Here is a 20244-nt window from a genome sequence, read left to right as displayed (position 1 = left end):
GAAATTCAGGGAAAAATTCAACTCTATTCAGTTTAGTTTGAGGTGGTTTTATAATTGTAGGCTAATTTGATCTCATTTAAATCAGTTTAGTTGGCTCATATTTATCTTTGATTCAGATCAAATCCATTTCTGTTCATGTTTCAGTTCAGTTTTATTAAAATTAATTCAAACTCATCCTGAGCATGAGAGCAAAGGGCAACGTTTTTATTAACGGTAAAGTGTGAAATAATTTTCTGTTTATCAGGTATCCTATTGCTGATGAGATGAAGGACGTGACTGAAGATGTGCGTCTTTACTTCCAGGTTTCAAACTGCGGCGGCGACGGATCGCCAACGAGCCGACGGGAGGCCCGGGGAACTGCCTGCACCTCGTGGAGGCCATGCCGTGTGACGAGCCCAGTTGTTACGACTGGCAGCTGCTCAGTCTGGATAAATGCGTTCCGGGTGACGGGAAGCCGTGCGGCGCCGGTGCTCAGCTGCCGCAGGTCCAATGCATCAACAGCAACGGTGAGGAGAGGAAACCCAATCATTGTTCAAGCAGATGCAAATGATGCTTATTACCTGGTGTTTTCAGAATCAAGCGAGTCATTTGTTCAAATTAAACTCGTTCCTCCTTACAGATGGTGTTTGTTGATTGACATTATCATCCCTGGATTGGATTGTATTTTTGACTCATCTTCAATTACAAGCAAAAAGTCAGATCTCGCATACAGATTACACCAATGTTCAGCCTTCAGCTTCTCCATTTCTGGTTATCATTTATTAACTTTCATCTCTTCCTGCCTTAACGCTCATTTGACTCAGTTTTGCCGCCACTCGCCTGCCGTCTGTCTCATTACAGTCCTCCTCTCTTCACGCACAATTAAACCTCGCTCGCACTAAATCGCATCAATCCTCCGGAGCCCAGTGTGTTGCAGCGGCTTCCGCTCTCCCTTCAAAATGTTGGTCTTTATTAGCTGCCGTCATGTAAATGCTTGCGTCTCTGTTAGCGAAATATCACAGGAACCACTCTGCAAAGTTCAACTAAACTTGCAGAAAGTGATCACTGAACTGATTGACTTTTGGAGTCAATTCAAGATGGCTGTCACAGCTAATTAACTGCCTACAACTCAGTCAGTTTACAAATATTGAGCTAAGATTTGCTACATGTCTTTGTCTTCAAATGATAATTTTAGATAAACCTTATTTTTACCCAGTTGTTGATTTTTGCTCAGCTATGGATTGTAGAGAAAGTTTATTTATAAATCTGATCCAGTTCCAGACGTTTCCTGTAAATGTTGGTTTTATGATTAAATACAGTGACTCTTTTCTTCTTCTAAAAAAAAAAAAAAAAGAAGGTATTTAGTGAAGCAGAAGCAGCAGAAACTGTTTTTCTCCTTGTGACTTTGGCTGATTGCTCTCCCTCACATTCAGTCCCTCATCTGATGAAAATTGATTTGTTCTGTTTGGGTTTTCGATCGCCTTTTCGCCTCAGCGATTTTTCACTGCGGCGTTGGCTGTGTCTCCTCTCCGAGCGGGTCCCTAGTCATAAAAGAAAAGGCCACGGAGCCAGGCCCCAGACGGCAGGCGAAGGTCGATACAAATGTTATTGAAACTGGTTATTGATATTCCCGGAGCTGACTGTCCGGCCACTTAGGCGGCGAGCCGCTCCCTCTCTACATGCCGAGCGTGGAGGTTTCTCCTCTCATGGTGGGAGTTCTGTTCATTCATGTTTCTACGTGCAAGCCTGAGAAAATGCTCAGGTCCCTTGTCGTTCCTTATTTTCATGCTTTCCCCGTTTCAGTCACGACTGGTTTGCTGCACATCTGTCAAAGTGACATCTCAATACGACGTCGGCTCGCAGTCTGACTTCTGAAGCTCCTCTTTGGCTTGTAATTTCAATTGAGAGGTTTAATTTTTTTCTGGGTATTGCTTGATTTTTTTATGGCAGCACATGAAGCAACACGGACAGATATGTGGGTTAATATAATCCACTTATGGCTGCTGCTTGGAGCTCGTCAATAAAACATGAACAATGACGTTAAAACGCAGGAATCTTATGTGACTTTTTCTTGTTCAGTGCTGCTTTTTTATGGTGATATCCTGCAGCCAGGGGTCTATTCTTATGAATATTTTATAGAAAATTCATATTAAAGTGCTGTAAAGTCAAAATGGAAAGCAGTGATATTTTTTGTTTTTACCAGAGATTAAAAAAAAAAAAAAAAAACCCAGCACAGGTAAATCCAGGGTCGGACTAAAAATAATCCAACCTGTTTGTCGAGATTCTGGAAGCTGGGAGAATTCAGCACTGTAGGCTTTAATTAAATATTACTCAGTTCTAGTTTCTGTTCCTCATGTTTTAAGAACAAGGTTTGATTCTCCAAAGCAATGGTTCCCAAAGTTGGGGTCGGGACCCCAATGTGGGTCACCCAAGACCAAGCAGGGGTCCTTAGATAATCTCCAAATATCAAGTTACAATTAAAAACCCAGTTTTTAAAATATATTTATACCATAATTGTTACAGAGAATTGAAATACAAGTCATTTAATGATTTAAAAAATAGTAAAATGGATGCTAAGGCTGTTGGTGTTGTCCTTATTTAACAGGATATTTAGCACTTTTTGATATTTAAACAGCCAACACTGTTATTTTATGGGTTGGAAGCTGAAAAGTTTGGGAACCGCTGCTCTAAAGCAGCCCGACGAAAACACAAACAACTAAAGGATTTAAGGTCTAGCGTTCCTGTAAGGAATGCATATCGCCCGCTGCCTGTCGTGTCCGATTTTTAGACTAAAACAATCTTTGTGCTGAGAAAGTTGAAGCCGTTTTGGTCAAACCTTAAAAGTAATATTTTGTGAGATCTCATGCATTCTTGCAAAAATATTGAAATATTATATTTTTAGAGAATTGTTGCTTTTGGTCAAATAAAAAAAAAATCAAATTAAATTCCAGGTTGAATACTTGTCCAAACTTGTTCTCGTGTCAGATATAAAGAAGTTTAAGGTTTATGGAATGAGTCAAAGCTGAAATGATCTTTTATACAAACGTGTCAAAGCTTTAGGTTGGTTTGCTTAAAATGCACAGATCTTGACTTTGAGTCCAGAATAAGCAGTTTTAATTGACTCTTGCTAATCCTGGCTTTTAGATGTCTATTTGACATCTAAAATAAGATTTAGATGTCTCCAAAAATGTACCTTCCAGACCAAATTCAGCTGGATTTGATTCTAGATATGGACAGTTTATCAGGGGTCTCCAATCCTGGTCCTCAGGGCCACCATCCTGCAGATTTTACTTGTTTCTCTGCTCCAACACACCTGATTTGAATCAATGGGTGATTAACAGGCTTCTGCAGAACATGAAGAGGTGATTTAACCTCTGAATCAGGTGTGTTGGAGCAGGGAAACAAGGAAAACCTGCAGGATGGTGGCCCTCGAGGAACAGGGTTGGCCACCCCTGGTTTAGATGTTAAGGTATCTTTTCAACATAAGTGTAACTGTTTAAACTGCACCTCTGATTGATGCTTTTTAGATTTCAGGGGACAGCGTGGCATAAGGAACAGAATATAAAATTTAATGCAATGCTAAAGTTTTGTAAAGCAGCTGAGGGAAATGAAAACATCTTTCACCTCCACACAAACATGACAACCCCCTCTGGCTTCCACGCAGAGGCAACAAATCTCAGATTGCTTCTTGCATCAGCCGAGTGAACGTCGTTCCCAAATTGTTCAAAACTGTTCAGGCATCCAAAGAAAACAGCTTAAAACTTGTCATTAATTAGGACACACAGCTGTTCGTTTCTCCAGCTGATCTGCGCTGAAGTAATGTTTGAGGTGATAAAGTCATCCAGACACTGAATTGTTTATCTTTAAAATTATTATTATTTTTAATTAGTCAAGTTTGAGCCAACCTTTGGAGTCTCAGAGTCAATCAGAAATACGGTTTCCAAATTCTGAGAATTTTTAAGGTTTGTAATGTTCCTTGAGAGTTGATAAGAATTAAAAGGAATAAACCTTTATGTAAATGCAATGACTAATTTGAAAAACACTGTGTAACGTGAATATTTTTGCTCAGAGTTGTGTGCATGGATTTAGAAAATGATAACGATAAAAAGAGAGAAAACTAAAACTGTTTAAAATCATTTATTCCCCAAAATATGTGAGGTTGTGGCTCAGTGATGGAATCAAAATGAGGTCATTAAACATGTTTCATAAACTTTAGATCAAACTCATTATCTGTCTATGAAAAAACTAAATGTTTATATATTTGTTTGGATGTGATACAGTTTGTTTAAATTAACCACAATTTCCAGTTTATTTCCATGAATTCCCATCTTAACTTTCCAGGAATTCACCAGAAAGTTTCCACTTTTCAGCTTTAATCAAAAAACAAATAGATCATTTTAAAGGTTGCATATTTGATTGAACACTTGGACAAAAACCTGCATCTCACCAGGCTGCTGTTGGCAACTCGTTAGGAGACACGACGTGTGAGAAAATGTGATTTCACTCTGAACTGGAACTTAGGACACAAAGTTTAGCCCAGAATTTGCAGATTTTGTCACAATTTAGTCATAATTTACTTCAATTTTGTTTAATTGTGCTCAAAATTTATCCAATTTCATCGCACTCTTCGTGACTGAAAGTTGTCTCACGGAAACTAAATCAAGGAAAGTTTCAGACGCTCACGACAATTTTAGGAGAATATTTGTTCCAAATTCCCGCGAGTCGAGAGCGAGGTCCTGCAGCTCGGCATAAAAACAATTCAGAAAACACTTTTTAATCTTTTAACTTCCTCACAAATGCTGTTTATAATTTGTTCTCAAAAGGCGCAGTCCAGTCCAAGTTTTAGTGCTTCTCATTTTTAAACTCTCAGCCCTGATTATAAATATTTTTCAGATCTTGCCTCATTATTCAAATATAGTTTCAAAGATGCTGTCTGTAGAATCGGACTGCAGCCCTGAAAGCACATCTAACACATTCAGACGTCAAATACTGAATGCTTTTCACTTTGTCGCGTCTGGAAATGGGTCAAAATGTGACTCTTTACTTGTTTCAATAGATTTTTAAAAAACATTTTCTTTGTTTACAAAGTTTTAGGGATTTTACTTTCTTGAAAAGCCCAACTCGTGACGATTTCTGCCAATTAGCTCAAATTCTGTTATCAAAATTCTTCTAAACCTGTTTTACCTGAAGAGACAGATGGTTTGTGAGCCATTGGGTCTAAACATTTACATAACCGTAAATCAAAAGTGAGACCGCCTGTCACGACTTTCGGCACAAAACTTCAGCGAAACACAAACTTCACAGATGGTGGCTGTTTACAGAAACTTCAAATTAAAATTTTAACTACGAGTGGAAACGGAAAATTACGTGTGTGTTTATTTTTTTCTTATTTAGTAACAATAAGGTTTGAGTTTTCAAAATCAGTTTTTAATTTTTAAAATCATTTCCAGGCAGTTTCTGAATTTATTTCCTTAAAATGATACAAATATTAGCTGTTTATGAATAAACATGCCTCACAGTTTGACCTTTTCCTTCACCTGCTGCTGAACAGCAAAGGTAGAGGATGGTGTGTGTGTGTGTGTGTTACCAAAATATATCACAAACTACTAAACAGATTTTAATGCAACTCTTAAAAAGTAATCGTTGGCTCATCCACTGAATAGAGTCAATAAAACTGTGGTAAAAATGTTGAGTTTAGGTGAACAGAAAATTATAACTTCTTTTTGAGCAGCAGAAGGTAAAACATCAGCAGTGACGCAAGGGGGCCAAAATTAAAAATTAAAAAAGGTCCAATCATGATCAATATTTATTAAAAATTACATAAATTAATTGGTTTTAGATGTATTATGTCAAATCATTCATACAGAAATATGACCTTTTCCCAGTTACAGATTATACAGAATTTAGAGCAAACAGACTTTAATGAACAGACAAATAGATCAAACATTAGCAGTCATTTCTTACGCCTCACTCAGCTTTTAAATGAATTTTTTAACATTAAAACAGATTTTTTTTTAAAAGCCATCAACAAAAACCTGATCATACAGAAATTAAAATTATATATTGTTGGCTTCTAAGTCACTGTCGAGAGAAAACTTCTCTAATTAAGCTCAGTTTTTTAAACAAAATAAGAATCAGAGACTCGATCTGTCCCAGACTAGAGAGCCGGATGAAATGTTACAGAGGGCCGGATCTGGCCCGCGGGCCTTCAGTTTGACATGTGTGATCTAACATAAATACTAAACTATGTAGATGTTCCTTCATATGAGTACGTCTAATGCAGATTAAACCTCATAGCAGCTTATCTTTCTTTCTTTCTCTTTATTAGTTAGTTAGACTCTTGGTACATTTAGTTTAGCAGTTTATTAACTTATTTATCTTAGTAATTATCATGATGGCTGTTAAGCGGGCCTTTTGGTATTATTAGTAATGTTGTATCGTTAGCTTAGCATTGTCATGTTTCAGTTTATGTTAGCCTTATTTAGCCATTTAGTTTAGTTTATTTTAGCTCATATTTTGACTGTTTTAGCTCATGTTTAGATATGTTTAATTTCATGATTTCATTTAGATTATACATGATTGATCTATATTTGATTATGATGTTTCTATGTTTTTATCTGTATTTGATTCTGTTGATTCTGTGTTGTAAAGCACTTTGGATCGCCTTGCTGCTGAAAAGTGCTACATAAATAAATTTCACTTCACTTCACTTATTTCGAACAGACAAAATAAATATAAGCAAGGGCAGAAAAAAATATATATAACAGAACAGATTTACAGCCTTATTTTTTCTGTTTGATACAAAAATAATCTGTTTTTTGGCCTAGTTTTGGCATCTTCTTGTTGTTTTTTAACTGTTTTATTACTTCCAGCCAACGCTGACTCTGTTTTATCCTCTCTATCTGCAGGAGAGCAGGTGGACAGAAACCTGTGCTCGTCCTCCAGAGCTCCAGAGCCTGAACCCTGCGAGGTGCCCTGCTCCAGGGACTGTGTGCTCAGCGGCTGGACGTCCTGGTCCACTTGCTCTCAGACGTGTTCCAGTAAGACCATCGAGGGCAAACAGATGAGGACCCGCTCCGTTCTGGCCTACAACGCCGGGGAAGGTGAGTTCCTGCGTATCTGAGGAGAAAACGTGCAGATGGAGCCTCCGAGTCGTCCTCTGCTGTCACTTTCCGAATGTCTGATTTCACACTTGTCTGCATTTGTCCTTATCTCCCACAGTCTGCTTATCTGTCCCCGTGATTATTTCTGCTGGTCCATCTCCTCGCCTGACACTCATTTTTTTTATTTTTATCTTTCTCTCAGATCATTTTTCTGCATATGCGTGTTCTTTGGAGTTTAAATCTGTGTGTGTTTTTGTTTTCTCTGGTCTTATCTGGGTGTGTGTTTTCCTCACAGTCACTGCGATGGTCGTGGCGTGGATCACAGTGATGGAGGGTAACGGTTCTAATTAAAGATTGCTGGTAGATGCTTTGAACCTCGTAGCTGCGTGTTTGCATGTGGAAAAAGGCTGTTTGGTGCTCTGACAGATAGTAATGTTGCAGCTTTAGGGGGGCATTCTAATTGATTTTGTATTTATTTAGCATATTGCTCTTTAACTCAGTCAGGCCTTGTTGGTCATGTGTGAAATAGCTCGGTTGTGTTAGCATTTATCTGTTGTCCTGCAGTAGTATTAGTCTGTGTGCTGCATAATTAACTTGTCACATTAACATATTTACCATCTATTTTAACAAAGGTCTGTCACGAGTGCCCAAGTTTCCAGAACTTCTTGGTAAATGTTTGACTTTTTAGTAGACTAGATGTAAAGTAGCAGCTTTGTAGTCAAAAACGACCATTTATAAACAATATTTTATGATCACACTGTTTATCGCTTGTTGATGGAGCAATAATGTGTTTACCTGTGTGTGTATTTGTCTATACCACAGGTGTCAAACTCCATTCCTCCTGCATGTTTTAGATGTGTTCTTGCTTTAAAACACCTGCTTTAAATGGATGACTTGTTGCCGTGCTCCTGGAGAACTTGATGATTTGGTGAGGAGGTAATTAAACCATTTGAATCAGGTGTGTTGGAGCAGAAAAACCTACAACCTGCAGGACGGTGGCCCGCGAGGCCTGGAGTTTGACACCCCATTAGCAAAATAACTCATGAATCACTAAACTGATTTTAATGAAACTTTCATAAACTGGATGTACATCTACAACTGATTTAACGTTTAATGGCAACCCGATTCAAGATGGCCGCCACAGCAAATGTGAAAGTGGCTGTACCTCAGTGAATTTACCAGTTTTTGAGCTGAAACTTGGTGTGGTGGTGACTGCGACTGGTTTCCGATGTCTTGATCCCGCAGGATGTGTTTAAAACTTGGCCTGCAAAATGAATCCAAATATTTTGTTAGCAAAATATCTCATGAACCAGTAATAGTGTGTAGGTCTATGAAATGGTGTTTGCTTCAACTGCTGTGGATGTTTTGAGACTGGAGTCTATTCTTATCTAGTATTGAGAGTCGGCAGTTCAATCCCGGCCACACGCTGAAGGGTCCCGACCTGGTTGCTCCTAACAGTGTGTATTGCCCCTTTCACACGGGCCCTAAAGGTCCCGGCTCCACTCTACTCGGCTTGCTTTGCATGCGTTTACATTGGCAATTTTTTGAGGCCGGTCCCTGCTTCGGAGTAGGGCCAGCCGGGTCGGCGCAAGCTTAGCTCCTGTTCACTCATTGGTCGTGGGTGTGGCCAGATGCAAGCATAAAGAGCGAAGGTAGGAATATAAACAACAGCGTTAGCTTACCCTGCAACGTTTCTGCCGTCTGTCCCCCAGCTGAAGGCGCTGTAAAGCCTGAAATCTCCGGCTGATAACAGCTGTCCTACTCCGCGCAACAATCGCAGCATCCAGAGCATTTCTTCCACTGCGCCTCTCTTCCTGAAGTCTCAGGAGAATCCCCATAAGTTTAAAAAACAGCAACAACACAGGGCCAACGTTGTCCATAGCGCTTCTGTTGTTACACAACTTGCGCCAAGTTTTCGTGTAAACGCGATGCGTTCTTTATAGAGCCGAGCGGAGTAGAGCCGGACTTCTGAATTAGGGCCCGTGTAAAAGGGGCATTAGTGAATGAGTGTTAAAGCACTTTGAGTGGTCAGTAAGACTAGAAAGACGCCATATAAATGCAGTCTGTGTAACATTTTCCATAGAGCCCAATTTCAAAATGTCCAGAATATCCCTTTAACACCTACTCAAGTTTATTAGCCCAAAGAAGCCTTTTCTCTCTCCCTCTGCGGTGCAAATTATCTGATTAGATTTAGAGCTCTCCGGCAGATTTTTGCAGCCCTTCTGTTGCATATTAATGAAAGGAGAAGTTGTTGAAACTACAGGAACCCCTCAAAGCGTAAGACACCAGGTTCACATTAATATGCAAACCACCCATGTTTGCATGGGACTCTGTGTTAATTAGTGCATTAATAAGCAAATTAATGACCTATTTAGCATAACTGCCTATTCAGTGGTGATTATAGTGGCACTTTGGAAAGCCCCAAGTGCCTCTCACTGTTTGACACCCATCAGTCGAATGATGTTCAAGATAAATGTTAAGTGGCTCGAGCTATTTGGGAAATTATCCTGCAAATGTGTTCTTTGAAACAAGCGATGGTGATAAAAGAGGGAAAAGGCAAATTTGACCAAACCACCCTAATAAAACGCTTTCTTCCCCATTTTGTTCTTGCTCTACGTTTTCACCTGAGAGCTGCTTCGCGTTTTTGTTTTTCCTAACGTCCAACCTGCAGCTCTTTGTGGGTCACTGCTCAGCAACAGCTTCGGCTCATTTGAGCTGTCATGTTATCGCTCCGTCGTTAGTCAGCTCAGCGTTTCTGGCAGAGTCAGCAGAAAGGAAGTCGGTCTCAGCAAACTTCACGCTGAGATTTTTCCGAGCTTGGCACAACTGCGCGCACGCCGCCGCTCATTTCTGAGCTGGCTTCCTGACAACTCCGGGGACGGAGTGCAGGTGTGGAGGACTCCCAGTCCTGCAGCGCGTCTCAATCTCTGCTGAAAGCTTTAAGTGTCGGCAATTATTCTAAAGCAGAGTGGGCTCGACCAGTCCCTGGACTTCACTGCTGACTGTCACCAAGAGGGAGGCTGTTAGGGGAATTTGGAAATGTTATTTTGGGTAGTTGTGCAGACTAAAATAAAGTCTGACCTGAGACTTTCAGAAGAAATTTAACTTTCAGACAAAAACAATCAACAAAAATACTAAAAGAGCGGCAAACATTAGTGTTTAGTCCTTAAATTTTCTAAAATAAGACTAAAAGAACAACTTAAATGTTGACCAAAAAAAATCCTGTAACTTCTCTACTTTAGTATTTTGTGTAAGCTTTAATTTGCATCATAAAAAAAACGTTCAAAAACGTTTAAAAACCAAAGGGACCTCAAAGTAGCAGCTGAGTTTGTGGGTCTCACTCTGAACTTCTCTGCTCCAGCATGTTGCTTTAAAGGGAATAAACAAAAAAGATAAGGACAAAAATGTAATTACAGGCGTCCGTAGTTTTCAGAAACCTAAAAAGACAAATTATTCCAGTGAGTGCTTATTTGTGAGACTAACGATTAACCATAATGGATACCATCAAAAAACTGAACTCTCCTTCAATTCAACGGCAAAGAAGCAGGACTCTGTTTTGCTTTCCATTCTTAACAGTTCAGGAGTACAGATAAATAATACAGCCCGGTCCCTACCTGGTCCCTACCCGGTCCGTACCCAGTACCTAACCGGTCCCTACCCGGTCCCTACCCGGTCCCTACCCAGTACCTACCCGGTCCTTACCGGGTCCGTACCCGGTCCCTACCCGGTCCCTANGGGCTCGACCAGTCCCTGGACTTCACTGCTGACTGTCACCAAGAGGGAGGCTGTTAGGGGAATTTGGAAATGTTATTTTGGGTAGTTGTGCAGACTAAAATAAAGTCTGACCTGAGACTTTCAGAAGAAATTTAACTTTCAGACAAAAACAATCAACAAAAATACTAAAAGAGCGGCAAACATTAGTGTTTAGTCCTTAAATTTTCTAAAATAAGACTAAAAGAACAACTTAAATGTTGACCAAAAAAAATCCTGTAACTTCTCTACTTTAGTATTTTGTGTAAGCTTTAATTTGCATCATAAAAAAAACGTTCAAAAACGTTTAAAAACCAAAGGGACCTCAAAGTAGCAGCTGAGTTTGTGGGTCTCACTCTGAACTTCTCTGCTCCAGCATGTTGCTTTAAAGGGAATAAACAAAAAAGATAAGGACAAAAATGTAATTACAGGCGTCCGTAGTTTTCAGAAACCTAAAAAGACAAATTATTCCAGTGAGTGCTTATTTGTGAGACTAACGATTAACCATAATGGATACCATCAAAAAACTGAACTCTCCTTCAATTCAACGGCAAAGAAGCAGGACTCTGTTTTGCTTTCCATTCTTAACAGTTCAGGAGTACAGATAAATAATACAGCCCGGTCCCTACCTGGTCCCTACCCGGTCCGTACCCAGTACCTAACCGGTCCCTACCCGGTCCCTACCCGGTCCCTACCCAGTACCTACCCGGTCCTTACCGGGTCCGTACCCGGTCCCTACCCGGTCCCTAGCCGGTCCGTACCCAGTACCTACCCAGTCCTTACCGGGTCCGTACCCGGTCCCTACCCGGTCCGTACCCAGTACCTACCCGGTCCCTAGCCGGTCTGTACCCAGTACCTACCCGGTCCCTACCCGGTCCCTAGCCGGTCTGTACCCAGTACCTACCCGGTCCTTACCTGGTCCCTACCCGGTCAATACCCGGTCCTTACCTGGGCCATACCCGGTCCTTACCCGGTCCTTACCTGGTCCGTACCCGGTCCCTACCCGGTCCTTACCTGGTCCTTACCCGGTCCTTACCCGGTCCTTACCCGGTCCTTACCCGGTCCTTACCCGGTCCTTACCCGGTCCATACCCGGTCCTTACCCAGTCTATACCCGGTCTTTACCTGGTCCTTATCCGGTCCTTACCCGGTCTTTACCCGGTCCTTACCGGGTCCATACCCAGTACCTACCTGAGGACTTATTAGATATGAACTGAAAACAGGTCTTGGTTCTGTATTATGACTAAATATTTCATTTTAAATTGTCCAATTTTTCTTTTGACAACTACTGAAGAACTGAGTCACTAAAAGTGCTCCAAGCTCGTGTTAACTGCAGAGTTAATTATCAGCTTTGTCTCCTTTATTGTGCATAAAATACTGTTGCCTTCTTGTTTTTCTATTTTTTAATCTTTCTACAAATGCTTCTTCTCAGGTGGGGCGTTGTGTCCGAACAGCAGCGCGCTTCAGGAGGTGCGGAACTGCAACGAACACCCTTGTATGGTTTACCACTGGCAGACGGGGCCCTGGGGCCCGTGCACGGAGGACCCCTCAGCCTCGTCCCTCAACACTTCTGCAGGCCTGCATCCCAGTGGAGACGGGACGAGTCTCTGTTCCACGGGGGTGCAGACTCGAAAGGTCATGTGTGTCCGGGTCGGCGTGGGACAGGTGCCACCAAAGAAGTAAGCTGCTTCCTGTTTTATTAGAAGTTAACACAATCATTTAAAGATTAATCATTAAAATCAACACACTAGGGTTGATGTTTTCTCAAACATTTGTTGTTTCATATAAAATATTATATATAATAACGATGTTATTTGACTGAAACAGCAAAAAAAAAAGTTGATTTTCACGCTACACATTGTGAATGTTTTGTTTCTGAAGATGGTCCAGCTGCATGCTGGGTGGGATCAATCAATCAATCAAATTTTATTTGTATAGCACATTTCAGCAGCAAGGCATTTCAAGGTGCTTTACATAATTAAAAAACAAAAATGATGCAAAGGTGTCACATTATACATGCTGTAAAGCCTAATTATTTCTGTGGAGGACAATCATCTAATCATTAACTTCTCTGAGAGTTTCGTTAAACGCCAGCCGGTGCTTAATGAGGAACATGATCGCCTGTTTCCATCAGAGGCGGGCTGTTTCAGGCAAGGAGGTCATGACACTGTGTGGTAATAATAATAATAATAAAACTTAAAGGATGTCAGTTATAAACGTGGCGAGAAGGACGGATACCTTCAGATGGGTGCATGTTGAACTGAAAACAGACAGGTTTGGAAAGAAATAAAGCAGGAGTCAGAAATGAAGGGACAAATTAAAGAGGAGCAGAAACAAGAAGTCTCTAACTGAGCTGGTTAAGTAAGCCGAGCACACTTCGGTGAAGTAAACTCCCAGTTCATATCTTCCCTTTGCAGGCGAGCACAGATAAATAATCTCTCTGTCCCTGAAAGCCTAATTAACCCGCCGTTTGGGCGCGGGAAATTCCTCATTGATGATAATGACAGTAATTAAATGGGATTGATACTTTGAGGCATTTTAATCATGAGGCAGATGAGAGACAGGATGTTTGTGGTTAACTCCGAGGACCACACCGCATGAGGCGAATTCAAAACTTCCACATCTGTCAGGAAATTCTGCTCCAGCCCGGTGTCAGTTCTGCTCCACTGATCAGCTCGACAACAAGAGATCTGCCTGTGTCACGTTTATGAAAAATAAATCCAAACCATTCTGATGTAGTGTCTGACAGAAGACGAGAAGTCTCCCAAACATCTTTATCAGCGAGGAGACGACGGAGTTATTTTACTGCTGGGATTCATGGAGAACAAAAGGTGATAAAACGAAGATGTGCGGCCCGATTCAAATCCAGGAGAATATTTATCTCCTGTATTCAGAATAATATCTGCTCTGATAAAAATTAAAGGGTAAAAATGAGATGGTTGGAGAGGAGGGGGTGGTTTAACGACGCAGAGTAGCTGACAAAAACAGGTTTCAGTTTATTATTGTTTGTTTTCCTTGTCATTGATTTTATATAATCAGCTGTAATTACAGCCAAAAGAGCAAACGTGTTGCAGTAAAACTAATAAATATCCCATCATCCTCCATTCACCTCTCAGGCGGTTTTATTATTGGCCTCAGCTCGTTTATAATAAAGTTCACGCTTGAATGAAAAGACGTCACTTGTTTGAATGTTTTGCCCCATTTCGTTTAGATAAACATCAGTTTTATGTCCTTTTCTGCTTCAGAGTTTTTGTTTGTAAGGATAAAATAATTTAGAATCAGTTATATTTTGGGGATAAATAAAGACGGAGTCCAAGCAACACAGATCAAAACATTAAGGCACATTAAGGAGAAACCTAACTAAACTAAACTTTAAGACTTGTATCAAATCAGTTGTTAAAAATGGGTTTTATCACTTGAAACATATAACCAGTTCTCTCCATGTTTTCATTTTCTGCAGCCTGGATGACTGTAAGGCTCGTCTATCCGGTGTTACTAAGAGATCACTTCGAAACTTACAAAATAATTCAGCTGCGTGATTAAAAACCAGAGAGTACAAATCAAACCATCTTTAAAGTCTCGACACTGGCTGCCTGTTGAACCCGGGGTTAATTTTAAGACTTCTTTTATACTCGTTCATAAAGCTTCCGATGGTTTTAATCCATCCAACTTATCAGAACTGTTCTTACTTTATAAACCCTTAATTCTTCTCGAACCAGCTCATTAATTATCCGTCATGTGTGAAGTAAGGTCTCGGTTCATCGTTAGTTCAGTCAGAAGACCTGAGGACATCTGAGTGGGCTGAAAACTCACCTTTTTAATCAGTTTACCTGAGTTAAAACAGCCTGACGTGTTCATGTTCTTTGGGTTGTATAAATAAAGTTTAGACAGATTTGATTTTCTAAACCTCCCGGTTTTTTTCTCTGTAGCTTTTAACGCAGGTGAGTCAAACTACAGGCCTCCAGGCTCCGCTGTCCTGGAAGTTTTTAGGTGTTTCTGCTCCAACACACCTGATTTAAATGATTGAATCACCTCCTCACCAAATCCTCAGGTCCTCCAGGAGCAGGTCCACAGGTCAGACATTTAAATCAGGTGTTTTAAAGCAGAAACACCTGAAACATGCAGGAGATCGGGCCCCCGAGGAACGGAGTTTAACACGTGTGCTTTAAAGAGTTCTGTATTTATTTCATATAAATACACAAACCTAACAAGGGGCTTTGTTTGGTATCATTTCTCCTGTTTATATTTTTATTTATGCTTTTTGTTCCAGTTACTTCTCTGGAATCAGATGTAATTAAATCCAGAACATTAAGAGATTCTAAGAAATACCAACATTATTGTCACATTTTCCACACAGGATGTTTCTCCTGATCTTAGAAATAAACACGATACCAGCGTTAATCTAATAACACTCAGCAGAGACTTTTTACTTACAATTATTAACTATTTAAACCTCTTATTTTGTAAACGGACAAAAAAATACTGTATTTGATGTTTAAAGTGAGTAATTTTCTCATATTTCCCCCTTTTTGATTTTGATGTCCTAAATTTAATCACAACTTTTTAAATCTTAAACCTTTAAGACATAATGTAGTTTAGAGTAATATACATTTTTAAATTAATTCAGTTTCAATTTAAATACATAATTATGTGGTTTAAACAGTATTTTTTACAGTAACTTGATGACTTATCGGCTCAGTCTTTACCTGCAAAAAGTTTAAATTTCCCAGAAAAGTTTGAGATTAACTCTTTTTTTTTTTTTTTAATGTCTTTGTTTAATTGTTAACAGATATATTTTATTTTACTGCTGCTTCAAATGTCCCAAACTAAATGGTAAAGTTTTAGTAAAACAATAAACTTTCTTTTTTGATTTGGAGCTTGTCTTGTTTTTAAATTGATTTTAGTAAAAAGATTTTCAAATTGTGAGAAATGAGGCAGGTGGGATGGCTGCGTTTAGATGAATATAAGAACTGATGTTGATGTAAATAATCCATCTTTATTTTTGATGGAAACTTTGCCTCTTTGTTGATGATTGTCCTGCTGAGCTGTCATCATGTCTCCTTCACATCGAAACTAAATTTAACCAAACGTCTGATTGTTAGGCTTCAGGTATGTCACCGTACCAGCAGTGATTTTAAGTCACAGTACAGAGGAGATGTTGCACAGCAGCTTTTCTGAGGCTCGGAGCGAACATTTCAGTTTTATTTCTGAGTCTAAAGTCCCGCAGGTGTTATTCTCAGGAAACCAAATCAGATTTTTCATGAGATAATGAAAATCTCAATTTCCCGCTTTTCTGCTATTCAATTCCCACACCGATCCTCTCAAAGAAGCAAACACACTTGTGGTTTGTTTCATGAAAAACAAGTTTTATTTATAGCTTTACTTTCTGTCTGCCTGGAGGACACAGAAACTGAGTTGGTGCTGCTGAAGACCCGTTTTCCACCAGCAGACCTCCGTGTTGATCGTCTCTGACACTTCTTATTTAACGGGAGCTTTTTCATATTTTCTGCTAAACTTTCATCATGTTCCTGTCTCTGCTGGACGTCCAGGCTTCACCGCACTGAAACAAAACCTCCCCGCCTGTCGAACATCCCTCCGTTTGAGCCTCAGAGATCAAGCACACAAATACAGGAAATGAAACGAATCGAACCTGACAAGAAATTTAAATCCTGAGTTTATAATTAACTCTGCCAACAAGCTGGGTCCTGTTAGGATGATTGTCAATTATCTTCTTTTAAACTCTCAGCCTGGTAATCAACACGAGTTAATTAAGAAAGCAGGAAGAAGACGCATCATGTGTCCTGCACATACAAGAGCATTTAATTTAAAAAAAACTAAGTCAGTGTGTCAGTTTATAAATATAATCACATCATGCAAAGATGGCTGACTGAGCATCATGAAGACCAAGGCCACATGTCAGAATCAGGACAGCATCAAACCTTAAAGCTGCTTGTTTTTCTTCTGTTGGCGGATTTTTAAGCAGACTTCTCTGACCATGAACTGATCCAACAGAAAGAGAGACAAAAAAATCCACTTTTCCTTTCAGTGTTCTGCAGCTGAGGTTTGTACTTTCACCAGGCACTGTAAATGGGTTTTTCTCAGCACTGCATGGTCTGACCTCGGGATAAATTTGCTGGGTCGTCCACTTATTTGATCAGCTGCAGCTGGCCGCTGCAAGTTCCTGCACAAACCGGGTGGACTTAGGTTTTCACACTGCTTCTGGCTTTCAGAGCAGTTTTTGTTAACCGGATAATAACACGGTGGTAGCCATCATGTTCTCCGTCCTCTGAGGCATCCTGACCAGCTGCATCACCGTGTGGTTCCTGTACCACGTCCAACAGGAGAACCCTGCAGCACCTCGCGCCCACCCTCCTGAACACTGACACCAGTCGAGCCTGCAAACGGCTCGGCGCTGCAGATGAGTCCAAGCTTCTCCGGGCTCTCCTCTCAGGAAGTTCTGCAGCCAGCAGGCCTGAAACCCTGAACTGGAAACTGGTTTCATCCAGCAGGCTGTCAGACAGCGGAGACGGTCATCTTCTGTCCTCTGCGTCCTCACATGAAGACTGAGCTGAAAGCTCCCCTCTGAGCCGCTCTCCTCCTCACATTTCATTCAGGTTCAGTTTATCAGAGACTCCAGAAAACATGAAACCGAACATATCGAAACATTGAGTTGTTTCTTTATAAGTAGGACCTCAAAACAGTCTCTGATTAGGCTTTGGAAGGAAAAACAAACGCTCAAAAGGACAGACTTCTAAAACAGACATAAAACATGCATCAACCACTTTTTACAAATATCAAAACTGCTGTTTTGTTTTGTTTTTTTATGAGTTTTTTGTTCGTACCCACCTCTGAAGACAAAAGGATGATCATGTTTTTGTTAATCATATCTCGTTAATCACTGAGCAGATTAAAATGAAACTTCCGGAAAGCAATCATTAGCTTGACGTGTGCTGATAATTAACTTCTGGAGTCAACCTGATTCAAAATGGCCGCCACAACAAAGCAATCTTAGCAAACACACAGATTTTACAGATATTGGGCTAAAATCTGGTGCTTCAGTAACTGAGAATTGTTACACAACGTGTTGTACTTGAAGTTTGTGTTAGTTTGTTAGCAAAATATCTAATATACCACAGGTCAGATATTAAACAAACTCTTAAAGTAACTGTTGTCTGTAAGTTTACAGCTGGTAAACGTTTTGAAAGACCAGAGACACTCGTACTAACAGATCACACAAGAAGCTGAACATAATGTTATTTTCAAGGTTTGACCAAAATAAAGAGGGATCTTTGGTAGTGGGTGATATGCATTCCTTCAGGGAACGTTGGGGTTTTATTCGTCCTGTTTGAAACTCATACATGAATTGATGCCGTAGCTTCAGGTTTCTTGGCCATCTGCCGCTCAGAACCTACACGTCTTCATCCGGCACCTCCCAGCTGGCAGGTATTCCTGATCGGAACGCCCGTGGGATCCCAGGATAACAAACACGCACACGGCCGCCTGCACTGGGCTCGTGCAGATGTGACCTGTCTCGTTCACAGATGGGTCCGAGGCGTCTTCCTCCCGCCGCCTCCGGCACTGAACCTCGCAGAGTGCACGTCTCACACACACACACACACACACACAGTGTTGAAGCCCTATAGAAAAACATGTGACACAACAGAGAGAAATATGTCAGAGCCTCAGGCTTTGGTCTGCTATCATCCCATCAAGAAAGCTGTTATTGTGTGAGACAAACCCAACAATGTGTGCTCATTGATTCTGACAGGCTGTGTGCGGACTGCAACCAAATGTGTGTGTTTGGATAATCACATTGATGCTGTAACTGAATGATTCATAGTTCCAACGTTCGACAGCACCAATCTTGCACTGAAAGCCTCGTCTCTGCCGTGTTCTCTAATTAAAGTCATGTCTGCTGCTTGTTTCTGAACTCTGGAGACCGAGGGCCAAAAACACAGAATCCTTCAAGAACCAGAACCTTTTCATTCTAAATTAAACAAAGGATGTTCTTGTTTTTTTAGTTTGGAAGTTTGATAATGAAATTAATTGGGTCTTATCTTTTCCCAGCAGGCCTTGTTTTTTGTGTGTTTTTACACTTAAAACAGTCCTTCACGTTAAATCTTTCCTCTTTATCCTGTTCAATTATTTGCTCGTCTTTTATAAAGAAACGCCGCCTTGTCGAACAGATTACTCATTGTGTTTTTAGCAGAAGACAAAACGCCAGCTTTTGCCTGGCTGTTTGTCTTAATGTCACGCTCTGGGACGTGCCTCCAGCTCCATGTTGTGTACACGTCGGTATCCTCACAAATCACGACATTTTTAGAGATCATTACATGACCGAAACACTTACTGGAACCAGCGAGGGAGCTGGAACCAGAGGGGATTCACTGGAGTGTGGCACATTTCTCCGGGTTTAGAAACAATGCTGCCGGGACAGAATACTCCCAGCGTCTTTGTTCAAACAACAAAATCAGCACGATAAGCAAAGATTAATGAGTTTCGGGGACAAAAGGGAAGAGAAATGTGGAATGACAAAATGCAAATAGTATAAAAATTGCATGGATGACAAAATAACAAGCAGCCTTCACAGCCCCATGGACTGCATTGTGCTCTAAATATTCTGGTTATTACCATCTTCAAACAGTTGTCTGGTTTTTGGAGGAAAGTGGATTTTATTGATTTTTAATTATTTAGGTTTGGTTAATCAGCATCAACCTAAATCTTATTCTTTATGAAACACACAGAACTGATTTACAACCAGGCTTTGGCTCACGGCTTGTTGGGAAACTTAGCTGCAGTCATGGATTCATCCCGAACATATTTTTAGATTTCAGAAACGTGACCTCCGAGGTTTATATCTGTGGAATCGTGTGCATGAACAGAATGAGAACACTTCCTGCAACAAACAGTCTTAACATTTATAAAGAAAGGAAGCGTCGGGGGAACCCTGTCTGCAGAAACAACAAAACGATGATTTGATGAAGAGGAGATTAATTATGAGGAGAGGAAGATTCGCCTGTTTCACCAAGAATACACTCCTCTTCAAGTGTTTCTTGTTTTTCTCCTCTTCTACAATTTGTATTAAATATCAGACCCTCCAGGATTTCACGATGTTGCGATCGCAACTATTAACGCAAAATCAAGCAAACCCTGTGAAATCGGAACTTTCTGCAACTTTGCCCAAAACACTGCAACTTTCCCGCTACTTTAACCCAATATTTATTGTTTCTAAAGCGATTCGCCGCCGTTTCTGCGGTCTAGTCTCTTCTTTGTGGGTTTGTGTAGCGTGGAATACAAAATAACCCCAAATAACTCAGGAAGAAGACACGTGACGTCACTTCCTGTTAACATCAGAATGCCGGGAGCGTGCAGGAGCAGCGACCGAAGCCAAAATGTGCGCTAATGCTTCACAT

The 20244-nt window shown here is 40.6% G+C and overlaps 1 protein-coding gene across 1 annotated transcript in view; it reads left to right on the top strand.

Annotated features, from left to right (window-relative positions):
* Positions 1-20244, top strand: part of LOC108243296 (thrombospondin type-1 domain-containing protein 7A) — a 209459-nt gene that overhangs the window by 125932 nt on the left and 63283 nt on the right. The window contains exons 10-12 of the mRNA XM_017428635.3: positions 303-506; positions 6888-7082; positions 12264-12510. Of these exons, the coding sequence (XP_017284124.1) occupies positions 303-506; positions 6888-7082; positions 12264-12510 (646 nt within the window). The remainder of the gene's footprint in view (positions 1-302; positions 507-6887; positions 7083-12263; positions 12511-20244) is intronic.

Source organism: Kryptolebias marmoratus, linkage group LG16 (assembly GCF_001649575.2).
Source record: "Kryptolebias marmoratus isolate JLee-2015 linkage group LG16, ASM164957v2, whole genome shotgun sequence".
Classification (NCBI taxonomy): domain Eukaryota; kingdom Metazoa; phylum Chordata; class Actinopteri; order Cyprinodontiformes; family Rivulidae; genus Kryptolebias; species Kryptolebias marmoratus.
Note: the sequence above shows the minus strand (reverse complement) of the source record. Positions and strands in the feature narration are given on the sequence as shown.